Source organism: Palaemon carinicauda, chromosome 35 (genome assembly GCF_036898095.1).
Source record: "Palaemon carinicauda isolate YSFRI2023 chromosome 35, ASM3689809v2, whole genome shotgun sequence".
Classification (NCBI taxonomy): domain Eukaryota; kingdom Metazoa; phylum Arthropoda; class Malacostraca; order Decapoda; family Palaemonidae; genus Palaemon; species Palaemon carinicauda.
Genome location: NC_090759.1, coordinates 9,827,158 through 9,845,288, shown reverse-complemented (window position 1 = coordinate 9,845,288; position 18,131 = coordinate 9,827,158). Strand labels below are relative to the sequence as shown.

The window sequence follows — 18,131 nt, the reverse complement described above, 5'->3', positions numbered from 1 at the left end:
ACATCTCATAACCTTACTCTTACCCACATTAACTCTCAACTTCCTTCTCTCACACACCCTTCCAAATTCTGTCACTAGTCGGTCAAGCTTCTCTTCTGTGTCTGCTACCAGTACAGTATCATCCGCAAACAACAACTGATTTACCTCCCATTCATGATCATTCTCGCCTACCCGTTTTAATCCTCGTCCAAGCACTCTAGCATTCACCTCTCTCACCACTCCATCAACATACAAGTTAAACAACCACGGTGACATCACACATCCCTGTCTCAGCCCCACTCTCACCGGAAACCAATCGCTCACCTCATTTCCTATTCTAACACATGCTTTACTACCTTTGTAGAAACTTTTCACTGCTTGCAACAACCTTCCACCAACTCCATATAACCTCATCACATTCCACATTGCTTCCCTATCAACTCTATCATATGCTTTCTCCAGATCCATAAACGCAACATACACCTCCTTACCTTTTGCTAAATATTTCTCGCATATCTGCCTAACTGTAAAAATCTGATTCATACAACCCCTACCTCTTCTAAAACCACCCTGTACTTCCAAGATTGCATTCTCAGTTTTATCCTTAATCCTATTAATCAGTATTCTACCATACACTTTTCCAACTACACTCAACAAACTAATACCTCTTGAATTACAACACTCGTGCACATCTCCCTTACCCTTATATAGTGGTACAATACATGCACAGACCCAATCTACTGGTACCATTGACAACACAAAACACACATTAAACAATCTCACCAACCATTCAAGTACAGTCACACCCCCTTCCTTCAACATCTCAGCTTTCACACCATCCATACCAGATGCTTTTCCTACTCTTGTTTCATCTAGTGCTCTCCTCACTTCCTCTATTGTAATCTCTCTCTCATTCTCATCTCCCATCACTGGCACCTCAACACCTGGAACAGCAATTATATCTGCCTCCCTATCATCCTCAACATTCAGCAAACTTTCAAAATATTCCGCCCACCTTTTCCTTGCCTCCTCTCCTTTTAACAACCTTCCATTTCCATCTTTCACTGTCTCTTCAATTCTTGCACCGGCCTTCCTTACTCTCTTCACTTCTTTCCAAAACTTCTTCTTATTCTCTTCATATGACTGACCCAGTCCCTGACCCCACCTCAGGTCAGCTGCCCTCTTTGCCTCACGTACCTTGCGCTTTACTTCCACCTTTTGCTCTCTATATTTTTCATACTTCTCTATACTATTACTCTGCAGCCATTCTTCAAAAGCCCTCTTTTTCTCTTCCACTTTTACCTTCACTCCTTCATTCCACCATTCACTGCCCTTCCTCATGCTGCCTCCAACAACCTTCTTGCCACATACATCACTTGCAATCCCAACAAAATTTTCTTTTGCTAACTTCCACTCCTCCTCTAAATTACCAGTTTCTCTTACTCTCACCTCGTCATATGCCATTTTCAACCTTTCCTGATATTTACTTTTTACCCCCGGTTTTATTAGCTCTTCAACCCTCACTAGCTCCCTTTTACATCCACCTACTCTATTCCCCCACTCTTTTACTACAACTAATTTTCCTTCCACCAAAAAATGATCAGACATACCGTTAGCCATACCCCTAAACACGTGCACGTCTTTCAATCTTCCAAACATTCTTTTAGTTATCAACACATAATCCATTAATGCCCTTTCTACTGCTCTTCCATTTGCCACTCTTACCCATGTATACTTATTTTTATCTTTCTTTTTAAAAAAGCTAGCACTTATTACCATCTCTTGTTCAACACACATATCTACCAGTCTCTCACCACTCTCATTTTCACCTGGTACGCTATATTTCCCAATGACACCTTCTACCTCTCCAACACCCACTCTAGCATTTAAGTCACCCATAACAACTACATAATTCCTTCTACCCAGTCCTTCTACACACCTAGTTAATTCATTCCAGAACTCATTCCGCTCTTCTTCACTTTTCTCACTACCTGGCCCATACGCACTGACAAACGCCCAACATTCCCTACCCAACCTAACCCTTACCCACATTAACCTAGATGATATCTCCTTCCATTCCACTACTTTACCTGTCATCCATTCACTCAGCAATAAAGCCACACCCTCTCTCGCTCTTCCCCCTTTCAATCCCAGACACTCTACCAGACATTTCACCAAACATCACTTCACCCTTTCCTTTCATCTTTGTCTCACACAAGGCCAATACATCCATCCTTCTACTTCTAAACATACTTCCAATCTCACATCTTTTACTCTCTATCGTACTACATCCACGCACATTCAAACACCCCAAAACTAGAGTGCGGGGAGCAGTCACTCTCCCCCCAGCTCCATCTCTTTGTTGCTGTCTCACAGGATTTTCTATACAGGAGAGGGGGTTCCCAGCCCCCTCGTCCCGTCCCTTTTAGTCGCCTCTTACGACACGCAGGGATAACGTTGGCGCTATTCTAATTGTTTTATGCCCCCGCGGCCACAGGGGGCTGCCCCCGCGGCCACAGAGAGATTTATATAACAGCAAAAGCGTGTGAATTTGTTTGTGTATGTATGTGTGAGAGAAACACACACAGTCAGACAGCGAGATATTTATATAACAGTAAAATCATGTAAATTTGTTTGTGTGTGTATGTGTGTGAGTGAGACACACACAGTCAGACAGCGAGAGATTTATATATCAGCAAAAGCGTGTGAATTTGTTTATATGTGTGTGTAAGAGAGAGAAACACACTGTCAGACAGCGAGAGATTTATATAACAGCAAAAGCGTTTGAAATAGTTTGTATGTGTGAGAGACATACACACAGTCATGTAGCAAGAGATATATATATCAACAAAAGCGTGTGAATTTGTTTGTGTGTGTATGAGAGAGAGACGCAGATAGTCAGACAAGAAGAGATTTATATAACAGCAAAAGCATGTGAATTTCTTTGTGTGTGTGTGAGAGAGACACACACAGTCAGATAGCGAGAGATTTATATAACACCAAAAGCATGTGTATTTGTTTGTGTGTGTGTGTGAGAGAGATACATATAGACACACACCGAGAGATTTTTATAACAGCAAAAGTGTGTGAATTTGTTTGTGTGTGTGTGACAGAGAGACATGCACAGTCAGACAGCGAGAGATTTATATGACAGCAAAATCGTGTGAATTTGTTTGTGTGTTTGTGTGAGAGAGAGACACACACACACAGTCAGACAGCGAGAGATTTATATGACAGCAAAAGTGTGTGAATTTGTTTGTGTGTGTGTGTGAGAGGAAGACACACACAATCAGACAGCGAGAGATTTATATAACAGCAAAATTATGAATTTGTTTATCTGTGTGTGAGAGAGACACACATACAGTCAGATAGCGAGAGATTTATATAACAGCAAAAGCGTGTGGTTTTTTTTGTGCGTGTCACAGAGAGGCACACATAATCAGATAGCGAGAGATATATATAACACCAAAAGTCTCTGAATTAGTTTTGTGTGTATGAGAGAGTCACACCCAGACAGACAGCGAGATATTTACTGTATATAAATGCAAAATCGTGTGAATTTGTTTGTGTGTGTGTGAGAGAGAGAGTGACACACATACTCAGACAGCAAGAGATTTCTATAACAGCAAAAGCGTGTGATTTTTTTGTGTGTATGAGAGACATACACACAGTCAGACAGCGTGAGATATATATAACAGCGAAAGCCTGTGAATTTATTTGTGTGTGTGTGTGTGAGAGAGAGAGAGAAACACACACTGTCAGCCAGCTTGATATTTACTGTATATAACAGCAAAATCCTGTGAATTTGTTTGTGTATGTGTGAATGAGACACACAGTCAGACAGCGAGTGATTTATATAACAGCATAAGCGTGTGAATTTTTTTATGTACGTTTGAGAAAGACATACACAGTCAGACAGCAAGAGATTTTTATAACAAAAAAAAGCATGTGAATGTTTGGGTCTGTGTGCGAGAGAGACACACATTCAGACAGCGAGAGATTTATATAACAGCAAAAGCGTGTCAATTTGTTTGTGTGTGTGTGAGAGAGAGAGATACGCAGTCAGACAGAGAGAGATTTATATAACAGCGAAAGCATGTAAATTTGTTTGTGTGTGTGTGAGAGAGACAAACACAGTCAGATATTGAGAGATTTATATAACAGCAAGAATCTGTGAATAGAAAAAGCATGTCAAATGTGTTTGTGTGTGTATGTGTGAGAGAGAAACACACGGTCAGACAACGAGAGATTAATAAAACATTAAAAGCATGTGAATTTTTTTTCGTGTGTGTGTCAAAGAGGCACACTCAGTCAGAGAGCGAGAGATTTATATAACACCATAAGTGTGTCAATTTGTTTGTGTGTGTGTTTGGGAGAGACACTCGCAGTCAGACAGTGAGAGATTTATATAACAGCCAAAGTGGTCAGTTTGTTTGTGTTTGTGAGAGAGAGACACACACATTCAGACAGTCAGAGATTTATATAACATCAAAAGCGTTTAAATTAGTTTGTGTGTGTGTGAGAGACACACACAGTCATGTAGTGAGAGATTTATATGACAGCAAAAGCGTGTGAATTTGCTTGTGTGTGTGAGAGAGACACAGTCAGACAGCGGGATATTTATAAACAGCAAAAGCGTGTCAATTTGTTTGTGTGTTTGAGAGAGACACACACACATTCAGAAAGGGAGAGATTTATATAACAGCAAAAGCATTTGAATTAGTTTGTGTGTATGTGAGACACATACAGAGTTATGTAGCAAGAAAGATATATAACAGCAAAAGCGTATAAATTTGTTTGTGTGGTTGTGAGAGAGAAAGAGACACACACAGTCAGACAGCGAAATTTTGATATAACAGCAAAAGTGTGTGGATTTTATTTTTGTGTGTGAGAGAAGCGTACACAGACAGCGAGAGATTCATATAACAATAAAAGCGTGTGAGTTTGTTTGTGTGAGTGAGAGAGACACACACAATCAGACAGGGAGAGTTTTTTATAACACCAAAAGTGTGTCGATTTCTTTGTGTGTGTGTGTGAGAGAGAGACGCACACTGTCAGACAGTGAGAGATTTATATAACAGCCAAAGCGTTTAAATTAGTTTGTGTGTGTGTGAGAGAGAGACACACACAGTCATGTAACGAGAGATTTATATAACAACAAAAGCGTGTGAATTTCTTTATGTGTGTCTGAGACAGAGACACAGTCAGACAGAGGGATATTTAGATAACAGCAAAAGCGTCTCAATTTGTTTGTGTGTGTGAGAGAGTGACATACACATTCACAGTGAGAGATTTATATAACAGCAAAAGCGTTTCAATAAGTTTTTTATGAGTGTGAAAGACACAAACAGTCATGTAAAGAGAGATTTATATAACAGCAAAAGTGTGCAAATTTGTTTTTGTGTCTGTGTGTGAGAGGAACTCACTGAGTCAGACAGCGAGAGATTTATATACCAGCAAAACCATGTGAATTAGTTTGTGTGTGTGTTTGTGAGAGGGACACACAAACAGTCAGATAGCAGGAGATTTATACAACAGCCAAACCCTGTGAATTTGTTTGTGTGTGAGAAAGACGCACACACAGTCGTACAGTGAGTGATTTATATAACAGCAAAAGCGTGTGAATTGGTTTGTGTGTGTGAGAGAGACACACACACAATCAGACAGCGAGAGATTTATATAACAGCAAATGCATGTGAATGTTTGTGTGGGTGTGAGAGAGAAACACTGTCAGACAACGAGAGATTTTTATGACAGTAAAAGGGTGTGAATTTGTTTGTGTGTGTGTGTGAGAGAGACACACAGTCAGACAGCGATAGATTTAAATAATAGCAAAGGCATGTGAATTTGTTTGTGCGTGTGTAAGAGAGACACACTCAGACAGTGAGAGATTTATATAACAGCAAAAGCGTGTGAATTTTTTTGTGTGTTCGAGAGACACACGCAGTCAGACAGCTATAGATTTATATAATAGCAAAAGAGTATGAATTTGTTTGTGTGTGTGAGAAAGAGACACACACACACATAGTCAGATATTGCGAGATTTTTATAACAGCAAAAGTGTGGGAATTTTTGTGTGTGTGTGAGAGAGACCCAAAGTCAGACAGCGAGAGATTTGTATAACAGTTAAAGTGTGTGGATTTGTTTACGTTTGTGTGTGAGAGAGAGAGACACACAGTCAGATAGCTAGAAATTTATATAACAGCAAATGCGTGTGAATTTGTTTGTGTGTGTGAAAGAGACACATACACAGTCAGACAGCGAGAGATTTATATAACAGCTAAAACGTGTGTATTTGTTTGTATGTGTGTGTGAGACACACACAGTTAGACAGCGACAGATTTATATAACTGCAAAAGCGTGTGAATTTGTTTGTGTGTGTGTGTGAGAGAGAGAGACACACGCAGTCAGACAGCGAGAGATTTATATAACAGCAAAAGAGTGTGAATTTGTTTGTGTTTATGTGAGAGAGACACAAACAGTCAGACAGCGAGAGATTTATATCACAGCAAAAGCGTGTGAATTTGTTTGTGTGTGTGAGAGAGAGAGACACACCTACAGTTAGACAGCAAGAGATTCATCTAACAGCAAAAGCGTGTGAATTTGTTTGTGTATGTGTTGAAGAGAGACACACTCACAGGCAGACAACGAGAGATTTATATAACATCAAAACCATGTGAATATGTTTGTGTATGTATGTGATAGAGACACACACAGGCAGACAGCGAGAGATTCATATAATAGCAAAAGCATGTGAATTTGTATTTGTGTGTGTTGGAGAGACACACACAGGCAGACAGCGAGAAATTTATGTAACATCAAAAGCGTGTGAATTTGTTTGTGTATATGTGTGAGAGAGACACACAGTCAGACAGTGAGAGATTTATATAACAGCAAAAGCATGTGAATTTGTGTGTTTATATGCTGGAGAGAGACACACACAGGCAGACAGCGAGAGATTTAAATAACAACCAAAGAGTGTGAATTTGTTTGGGCCTGTTTGGTAGATAGACACACACAGGCAGACAGCAAGAGATTTATTTAGCAGCAAAAGTGCGTGAATTTCTTCTTGAGAGAGAGAGAGAGAGAGAGAGAGAGAGAGAGAGAGAGAGAGAGAGAGAGAGAGAGAGAGAGAGAGTGTGTGTGTGTGTCTCTGTGTGTAAAACTCCCATACTATTCCGTTCAAGAAGAGTGTCTGGGGTCCATATTTTAATTGTATAACTGCAAAAGCGTGTGAATTTGTGTGAGACAGACAGACAGACAGACAGGAAGAATTCTAATCACCCTCTTTTTCCCGATGCCTTGCAGACTGTGATCTTCGACGTGCAGTTGCACCCTTCGATCCCCGACTTCTACCAGTGCGTCACCTTCGGCTTCTTCGACAGCAACAACGGCGGGGAGATGCTGTACACCGTGTTCTGCATCTCCTTTCTCTACTTCATCCCCCTCACCATCATCATCATTGCCTATACCAGAATCATCCTCGAAATCACCAAGAAAAGTCGAGATACACAGCGTGAGTTGGTCGGAGTTTACTTGCTTATTAAATATAGAAAACGTGAAGTTGGTCCCTGTACGAGGTACAGAATATCTCTCTCCCTCTCTCTCTCTCTCTCTCTCTCTCTCTCTCTCTCTCTCTCTCCTCTCTCTCTCTCTCTTAATTAGTAGATAATTATTAGGTATCCCAACGCGGCCGCCAGGACTTACGGGGAAAAGAAGTTTATATTCAAACTGCTCCACAAAGTCGAAAATCACGCAATACAGAATATCTATCATACTCGAGAAGACTTTAAACATCCGCAGTAAAGGGGAAAAAAGCTTTGTTTTTCTTTGAAAACTCAGTGGATGGTGAATAAGAGAATAAGCAGCTTCGACATTAAATAATTAAAGCGAATATTTAAATTTAATTTTATAGATTGCTTGAAAGCAGAAAAGAATTCAGGAAAATAATCAATAGAATAGTTTGAAAAACGAAGAGGGGAACATTGCCTTTGTAAGAATATATATATATATATATATATATATATATATATATATATATATATATATATATATATATATATATATATATATATATATATATATATATATATATATATATATATATATATATATAGCGTGTGTGTGTGATATCAAGGAACACATTTTAGAAATTGTGCTCTTGTATAAATGATTGAAAATATGTTTTTTAAAAGAAATATTCTGCGAATGATAATTGCGAGAATATCTTTGCGAATAAACTCAAGAATATAGTTTGTGCGAGTATTTATTATTTATAATTTCAAGAATACATCAAATGAAAACTCGAAAAAAAAAACATAAAAATAAAAAAAAAATAAAACTAATTTATATTCAAACTTAATCTTAGGAAGAATTAGAAGACTTAAAATGATGTTAGCCAAAGATTGTTTGGGTTTGATGGGTTAGATGTGCTGTGTGTGAGCCTGTGTGCTAAAAGAGTCGGATTCTCTGGAAGTTTTCTGCACACGGGATTTATGTTTTATTTATCTCTTAAAAATTTAGTATTTACTCTCTCTCTCTCTCTCTCTCTCTCTCTCTCTCTCTCTCTCTCTCTCTCTCTCTCTCTCTCTCTCTCTCTCTCTCTCTCTCTCTAACACACACATACACACACACACACATATATATATATATATATATATATATATGTGTGTGTGTGTGTGTGTGTGTGTGTGTGTCTGTGTGTGTGTATAAGGTGGTATCAAAGTAAATTATTACTTTATTTGGCCATTATATATGCATGCAATTATGTTTACTGACACAATTATTGCATTGTCAATTAAATTTTATTGTGAACCAAAATACAAAATCCCCTCAAACTGTTTTCCATCACAATTTACACAGCTTTGAAGTCTGCCTTTAAAGCTTCGACAATTTTTTTTCCACAAGTTTCTTTGGGTATTAATTTTTTAAATTGCACCTTTTATGTAATTTTTTCAAATCCCCCACACTTCTTGGTTTTCGACCATAAGCTTTGTCCTTGAGTACCCCCACAAGAAGAAATCAATTGGGGTCAAGTCTGGACCTCTTCGGCCAATCTGTTTTTCAGGAAATGTTTGATCAAGATACTCACCAACTTCTCTTGAATAATGTGGAGGGGCCCCATCTTGTTGGAAATAAAGATCATGTTAATAAGGCTGTTGTTGTAACTGGGGAACAACTTGATTTCTTAGAATTTCAAGATACTTAACTCCTATGAACTCCTATGACTGCTCCATAGAAAAAATATTATTCCTAAAACACCTCTACTTAAAATATCACCCCAAACATTTACACCAGGCTGATTTAGTTGTTCTAATGTTAAATGCATGTTCTCAGTATGCCACTAAACGCAATTATGTCTGTTAATATGCCTGGATAGTTTGAGAGAAGATTCAGCACTCCACATAATATTATCTAAAATAAAAGGAGTTTCTTCAATTTCGTTCAGCATCATCTCACTAAATTCCAGCAGCCTATCTGGATCATTATCCAGTAAGCCATGAATTAGCCGTGGACGATAGGCTTTCAAAACCAAATACATTTCATTATTCGAATGATTGAAGCTCTGAAATGCTCAATCCCAAGGAGGCTCTGCAGGTGGACTTTTTTGGGGACTGAACAAACGCTTGGGCAACAAGTTGCTTATTATCCTCTCTACAGACTGTTTTAAGTCAACCGGTTTTTTTGGAGCATCATTGAGTTATTTATGAATGCGGTAAATGGTTCGTCTCTTTGGGGCTTGAGTACCAAATGTTTCAACCCAATTTCCAGCTTAAGATTTCCAATACTCTTTTAACACCCATATTCTTTCATCAGTATTCAAATTATTTGCCATCATGGGTTCTCTGAATTATCTGAAAAGAAAACAAATGAAATTTGAGTAATAGTATTGATAAAATTATCAATAATTTAGTAGGAATAACATCTATAACGAACTTACTTGTAATGAAATAACCGACATATAAACCTATTCCACATACTGTCCGCCTACTTTTGGACTAACCTGTGTTTATATATATATATATATATATATATATATATATATATATATATGTATATTATATATATATATATATATATATATATAAATATATATACATATATATATATGTATATATATATGTATATATATATTCATATATATATTTATTTATATATATATATATATATATATATATATATATATATATACATATATATCAACCACAATGGCATTTCATACCGATATATATATATATATATATATATATATATATATATATATATATATCAACCACAATGGCATTTCATACCGAATTCTACTTTAGGAATATATATCCACTGGAATTCATTTATGATAATAGCTTCTGGCTGGGCAGAAATTTGAACCCCTGTCTCTCAGCCGAAACCATGCTTGCGAGGACTCTACCAACTGAGCTATCAAGAGAGATAAAAGTTTATGACAAGTCACCGTACATATTCCTGTCGAATTCAGGAATCTGTTTTTAGACTTGAAATAAACCCTTCTCCACCATGATAGCTGAATTGTGAGTTTGCAACACGTGGTTATTTATGATAAATATATATCACTGACTCTTGGGATTTTAATCAATGTAAATATCAACCACAATAGCATTTATTACAGAATTCTACCTTGGATATATATATCCACTGGAATTCACATATGAAATCTTAGACCAAAGCAATATATGTATATATATATATATATATATATATGTATATATATATATATGTATATATATATATGTGTGTGTGTTTGTGTGTGTATCAGGAAGAGCTGATGGAATTGGAAGAGAAAGGGGAGGAATGATGATGACACCGAGAGCAGAAAAAGCATTAACTCAGTGGAGAGGTGTAAATAGCAGATTTTTGCTTGCAAAGCTTCAATCAAAGCAGTGCAATATGAACATTAAAGTGTGCTATCCACCAACAAATGATGCCCTTGAAGAAATGAAAGATGAATACTATGAAGAACTGCATAGTGTAACATATGAGATCCCAGAGAGTGATATGAAAATTGTGATTGGTAACTTCAGTGATATAGTTGGAAAGTTTAATCAAGGCATAGAGAATCTAATGGGTGTTGAGGGACTTGGTGAAATTGCAAATGAAAATGGAGCCCATTTTACAAGTTTTTGTTTAGCAAATCATCTTGTTATTGGAGGTACTCGTTTCCACCACAAGGACATCCAAAAATATGCATGGACTTCACCATGTGACAATTACAAAAATCAAATAGATCATATTGCCATTAATAAAGAGATAAGGAGGACTCCGAGAAATGTGAGAAGCTATAGAGGTGCAGATATTGGTAGTGATCACCAGCTCCTCATTGCCACACTGAAATTAAAACTGAAATCACCCAACAGAAATGTAAATATAATACCTAGTTTGATACAGCTAAGCTTCTAGAAGATGAGCCCTGAGAAACCTTTGGAATTGAATGTAGGAATCGATTTGCAGTCTTAGAGACTTTAAGAGAAGAAAAGCAAACAATTAACGAAGAATGGTGTGATACTGAAAACATATCAGTCAGTTGGTAGAGAAGTCTTGGGACATGTAGTTACAAGGAGGAAGCCATTAGTATCAAATTATACTTGGGATACTATAAAAAGGGGACAAAGGCAGAAATTGATTGTTGAAAGTTTTCGAGGAAGTAATGAAAATCACAAGGTAGAACATGCTAAGTATTCCTGTATTGATAGTGAAGTCAAAAGAAAAGCCAGAAATGACTGAAGAGAGTATTTAGACAGTAAAGCAGATGAGGCTGACCAAGCTATAAATTCAGGGAGTGGCTATGGTGTAATAATTTCTCATAGAATTATAAATAAAATCTCCAGGGGGGGGGGGCAAAGAAGAAGAATCATATACCCACCCAAAAAGTGAGATGGATCTGTTATAACAAACGAGTATGAAGAAGGCAACGTTGGATGGAACACTTTAGCGAGGTCATGAATAGGAGATATGAAGGGAATAATTTGATTGATATACCTGAAGCTGAGGAAGACCTTGATGTACCCATGGATGAATTCAGGGTGTTTAAAGTCGAAGCTATTCTTTAAACTCAAGGGATGGAAAGGCCCGGGATATGATGGAATAATAGCCGAGATGATATTGGCTGAAAATGAAATGACTCACAGAATAATTCCAAGATTATTTTGTAGAATGTGGCATGAAGAAGCAAAACCTGATGAATGGCAAAAAAAAAAAAAAAAAAAAGATTTGAGTGATTGTAGTAATTACAGAGGCATCACACTTACGTCAGTTGTCATGAAAATATAAAGTATGCTTATTCTACAGAGGCTAGACAGAAAAATTGATGAAAAGCTGAGAGATGAACAAGCGGGATTTAGAAAAGGTAGAAATTGTACTGACCAAATGTTCATTTTAACACATGTTATACAGCATGTAGAATATAGAATTCCACTTTTGATGGCACTTGTGGACTATGAAAAAGCCTCTGATAGTGTGCACCGGCCAATTTTGTGGAGAGCCTTGCGTTATTATGGAGTTCCTTTTAAATATGTAAATTTGATTAAATCTGTTTATGAGCATAGTAAGTGCAAAGTTAATGTTAGTGGACTCCTATCAAATGAATTTCCAGTGAACAGTGGACTACTCCAAGGAAATGTGTTGTCACCTATGTTGTTCATCCTCCTCTTGAATTTTATAATGCATAGAATAGTTGGAGATGGTGGAGAAGGATTGGACTGGCTTGGTGATAGGAAATTAGCTGACCTAGAGTATGCTGATGATGCTGTCCTTATTAGCAGAACACCTCAGGATTCGCAATGCTTGCTTACCAGAATGCATGAAATATTGAAATATCTCAGGAGGTTGGGCTCAAGGTGAATAGGAGAAAGACAGAGATGATGAGAATGGAATATGCAATGGAAGATGATATATTGCTGGAGGGAGAAAGGATTAATGAGGTAGAATCATTTAAATATTCAGGAACTATGATTTCTAATGCAGGGTCTTCAGAATTAGAGTTTAGTGAAAGATTGAAAAAAGAAAATCAGACAATGGCTTGGTAGAATAAAATCTGGAAATCAATTCGCCTGAAATTACATTTAAAAACCAGGCTATATATCAGTTTAGTGAGATCGGTGTTACTGTATGGACACAAGTCGTGGTATGACAATGAAACCCTTTTCCAACAGATTTTGCAAATTTAGAACAAAGCCCTCAGAAGAATATCGGGAGTTAAATGGCAGGTCAGGATTAAAAATGAAACTATAAGATAGATTACTGGAGTGCCATTTGTTGATGAGATCATGGTGAGGGGCAGATGGAAATGGTCGAGTCATGTTCTTCGCACTCCCCAAAAGAGGTTAGTTCACCAATCTTTCAAATGAGTTCCACAAGGCACTAGAAGAGTTGGAAGACCCAAACCTATATGGCTGAGGACTATGAATCGTGAAGTAGGAGAGGACGATTGGAGAAGTATTGATTTAAATGCTCAAGATAGAGATGACCGGCATAATCTAATTGAGGCCCTTTGCGTCAACAGGCATAAGAGGAGATGATGAGGATGATGATTATTTATATATATATACATATATATATATATATATATATATATATATATATATATATCTATATATATATATATATATATATATATATATATATATACAGTATATATATATATATATATATATATATATATATATATATATATATATATACACACACACACCATATGCTTTTCTCCCGTTACATTAGTAGCGCTCAAAGGGTTTAGCTTTCTCTTTTTTCAGTAAGTTCTCAGAACATGTTATCTTGATATTAGCAGATACTGAGGGATATTTCTGATGGGTACATTTCTGAGTGAGGGCCCTGGAACGAACGTGGCCCAAGATATCTACAACCTGGGAACTGAACCATATATATATATACACACAACATCAACTGTAGTTATTTCTGGTCCTCTGCAGGACACAGATGCACCAACCGTGTGTCACACGATCGTACATAGTAACGACATTTCTTTTTTTTCTTTTTTGTATATATTATGCTTTGCATCTTCGCTCTCCCCTCGCACTGACAGGGACCTGAATAAATATGTCTGTTTTTCTTACCGGTAACTGTTAACAGAAACGTTTGTGGGTTGAACATGAAATTGCCTGTTATGTTTTTATGTCCTTCTTGCCTGGACTTGATGTATATATAAGCTGGTGTTCTGTAATAAAGTTACTCAGTTGCTTATATATACATCAAGTCCAGGCAAGAAGGCTCCCTCCATCCCTGCGGGGATTACAGGTGCCTGAACATGCAAACAGAACCGGATCACTACCCCCTCCCAAACATCGCCGACGTGACCTCTTACCTGCACAAAGCGAAGGTTTACTCCACGCTCGACCTCCTGAAGGGGTATTATCAGGGGCCTATGAACCCAGAAGACATCTCCAAGACCGCCATCACCACTCCGTTTGGTACATACACCTTCAATTACTCCTGTTTTGGCCTTCGTAATGCTGGAGTCACTTTTCAACATCTCATGAATGACATCTTAGGGGACCTCCCCTTCTGTGTATGTTATGTGAACGACATACTTGTGTTCTCTTCCTCAAAAGAGGAACACCTCCGTCACCTGCGCATCGTGCTCGACCGCCTGCAACAAAACAGCCTTGTAATCCGGTATGGCAAGTGTACCTTTGGCGCCAACAAAGTGTCGTTCTTAGGGCACCGCATCACTGCTGAAGGTGTCCATCCCCTCCCTGAAAAGGTAGCAGCCGTTCAGAAGTTCCCCACTCCCTTGAATGTCAAAGCTCTGCAAGAATTCTTGGGCATGATCAACTATCATCACCATTTTCTGCCAGCCATTGCTGCCACTCTTGCTCCACTCTATGCCTCCCTCAAGGGCAAGCCAAAAGACCTGAAGTGGGGTTCCCTTCAAGAAGCAGCCTTCTGCAATGCAAAGAATGCCCTATCAACCACTTCTGCTCTCACTTTTCCCATCCCACATGCCCCACTCCTTCTCTCCACCGATGCCAGCTACGTTGTTATTGGTGCAGTACTCGAATAGGTGGTCAACGGCTCGCCCCACCCATTGGCCTTCTCCAGCAGAAAACTGTCCAAAGCAGAATCGTGTTATTCTACCTTCGATCGCGAATTACTGGCAGTGCACTTGGCTGTCCGTCACTTTCGCCATTTCTAAGGAGGTACGCCCATTCGCACAGACCACATGCCTCTGGTGCACGCCTTCACTCGACAGTCTGACGCCTGGTCCGCCCGTCAACGCCGACATCTCTCTGCTGTGACTGAATACAATTGCAGCCTTCAACACATCCCTGGGAAAATGAATCCCATTGCCGATGCCCTGTCAAGAAACACGTTGGCTGCCGTTCAACTGGGATTGGATTACAACACCTTGGCTGAAGCTCAACGACAGGATCCAGAGTATCAAGCATGTAGGACATCCTACACATCCCTCCGCTGGGAAGACATCCCCCTCGACGACTCCAACACCACCCTCCTCTGTGGCGTCAGTACTGGTAACCGAGTCCTTGGATTCCTGCTCCCATGCGCCGACAGGTGTCTGAGTTCATTCACGGCCTTCCACATCCCTCGTGCCGTTCTACTGCACAGCTGCTGAAAAAGAAATTCATTTGGCACGGGATATCTAAGGATGCTAAGGATTGGGTCCGTGCCTCTACTTCTTGCCAAACTTCCAAAGTATATCGTCACACAGATTCAGGAGTGGGCACCTTTCCTCAACCTCAGCGTCGTTTCTCCCACATTCACGTCGACGTTGTAGGCCCCCTTCCCACATCACAAGGACATCGTTACCTGTTTACCGTCATCGACCGCTCCACTTGTTGGCCTGAAGCCATTCCCATGGAAACTGCAACCTCCACTTCATGTACATCTGCCTTACTCTCAGGATGGATTGCAAGATTTGGTATCCCTGAGCATCATTAGTGAATCTCCTGGGCATCACCCTACAATGGAATGGTTGAATGTTTTCATCGCACCCTCAAACCAGCTTTGATGTCCCGCCGCAAGGATTCCAACTGGTTTACTCAGCTTCCCTGGGTCCTCCTGGGACTAAGGACCACTCCTAAAGATGCCTTGTACGTCTCGGCAGCTGAAATGGTGTATGGCGAACCGTTGGTCGTCCCTGCCGAATTTTTTCCTTCTGCAACCTCCTCCGACGATCTCCAACGCATACGTCACGTCATGGGAAAATTTACTCCATGCCGCCAGACTTACAAGCCCACCAGCGAAGCATCACATACCGACAGACTTGCACTCTGCAACGCATATCTTCCTACGCAACGACACTAGCAAGCCACCGCTAACACCCCCTTACACGGGCCCTATCCTTGTGATCCGACACAGTCCGAAAGCATTCCTACTAAACATTCGTGGCAAAGAAGACTGGGTCTCCATTGATCATCTAAAATCTGCTTATCTCCTGCCAGATGACCTGCCTACAGTTCGCCTCTCTAGATCATGGCGCCCTATTTAAAATGTACAGTATGTCATTTTTAGGGGGAGAGCTATGTACCAACCGTGTGTCACACGATCGTACATAGTAACGACATTTCTTTTTTTTTTTTTTTTGTATATATTGTGCATTGTATCTTCGCTCTCCCCTCGTACTGACAGGGACCTGAATAAACATGTCTGTTTTTCTTACCGGTAACTATTAACAGAAACGGTTGTGGGTTGAACATGAAATTGCCTGTTATGTTTTTATGTCCTTCTTGCCTGGACTTGATGTATATATAAGCTGGTGTTCTGTAATAAAGTTACTCAGTTGCTTTCATCCTGCCTTCTTACTTAGTCACAGCCTCTCTCGGCCCATCACACAGATGAACACACACACACACACACACACACATATATATATATATATATATATATATATATATATATATATATATATATATATATATATATATAACGGATTTTGAGCGAAGCGAAAAATCTATTTTTGGGTGAGATGGCCATGTCGTCCTGATGGAAGTTCCTATAGGGTAGCTTCCTAGGGTATATTACAACTACGGCGATATTCCCAGAGAATTTACCTTAAGGTACCAGAATTCTAACTCCTGGAGCGAATATCCCTCCTGAAAGGGATATCGCGACATATCAGAGGACGTATTCTTGACACGCCACATGGCAATCTGCACCCCAAACAGAGATTACGTATCGAGGGGTCAATTGGCAAGAAAGGAAATCGGGAAAGTAAAAGGGGGAGCCGCTCCCAAGGTTCCCTATTCTCCAGTTTCGTAAGCGTGCCTGGCGCCAATCCTGGCGCCATCTGTATTCCTTGTAGCGTACACGAGGTGCTACAGATACTGTATGTAGGGAAGGGTCCTACAGCCCTTTCATAGAAAGGGAAGGGCGGGTCCATCAGGATGACATGGCCATCTCACCCAAAAATAGATTTTTCGCTTCGCTCAAAATCCGTTTTTGGGGTTCAAGCCATGTCGTCCTGATGGAAGTATACCAGAGCATTACTGTATCTGTGGATTCTCAGAACGTGCCGTACTCCCCGGAGGTAATTTTTCCCCGGTCGACTAGACCTAGAGACCTAAGATGTTACCGTTATACATCTTTTCAACTAACTATAAACCATGTTAGAGCTTCCTGCCCCCTACAGGGAAGAGTCCTACTAGACTCTGGAAAAGTCTCGAAGAGTACATATACCTATGTATGAATACCAGGCAAGCTAATATAGTGGTCTCACCCTATATTAAGTAAAGCATAGTTTGTAAAGAACCACTGCGTCAATATGAAATATCGACCAGTTCTCCGCACAATACTTGTATTGGACAAAGGTTTATATCCGCATAGGAGGAAACTTGTAAAACCGCCACCGTCCCCTTATGGGACGGAGTCCTCCCGTTAAGGGAAAGCATAAACCAATGCAACATAGCTTGCATAAAGGAACAATTCTATTAGAATTATCCCAGATAAGGTACATAGAATGAATGCTCAATTATACCAATAAATTGACACAGGTGAAGGAGACGCAAGGTTCTCAAGAACAAATTTATTGACAGACAATAAATAGACAGGTTAACAACATTTATATATATATATATATATATATATATATATAAGAAGAGGATAACCCAAAACTTTAAGCATAAGTATGATTATAAACAGAACTTGTTTATCTGAAAGAAAAAACA

The 18,131-nt window shown here is 39.2% G+C and overlaps 1 protein-coding gene across 6 annotated transcripts in view; it reads left to right on the top strand.

The window, feature by feature from the left end:
- The window catches only part of LOC137627619 (adipokinetic hormone/corazonin-related peptide receptor variant I-like), a 649,156-nt gene that overhangs the window by 578,047 nt on the left and 52,978 nt on the right, over positions 1-18,131 (top strand). For all 6 annotated transcript variants that reach the window (XM_068358715.1, XM_068358714.1, XM_068358713.1 and 3 more), the window contains one exon: positions 7,288-7,495. In XM_068358715.1, coding sequence (XP_068214816.1) covers positions 7,288-7,495 — 208 coding nt within the window. The remainder of the gene's footprint in view (positions 1-7,287; positions 7,496-18,131) is intronic.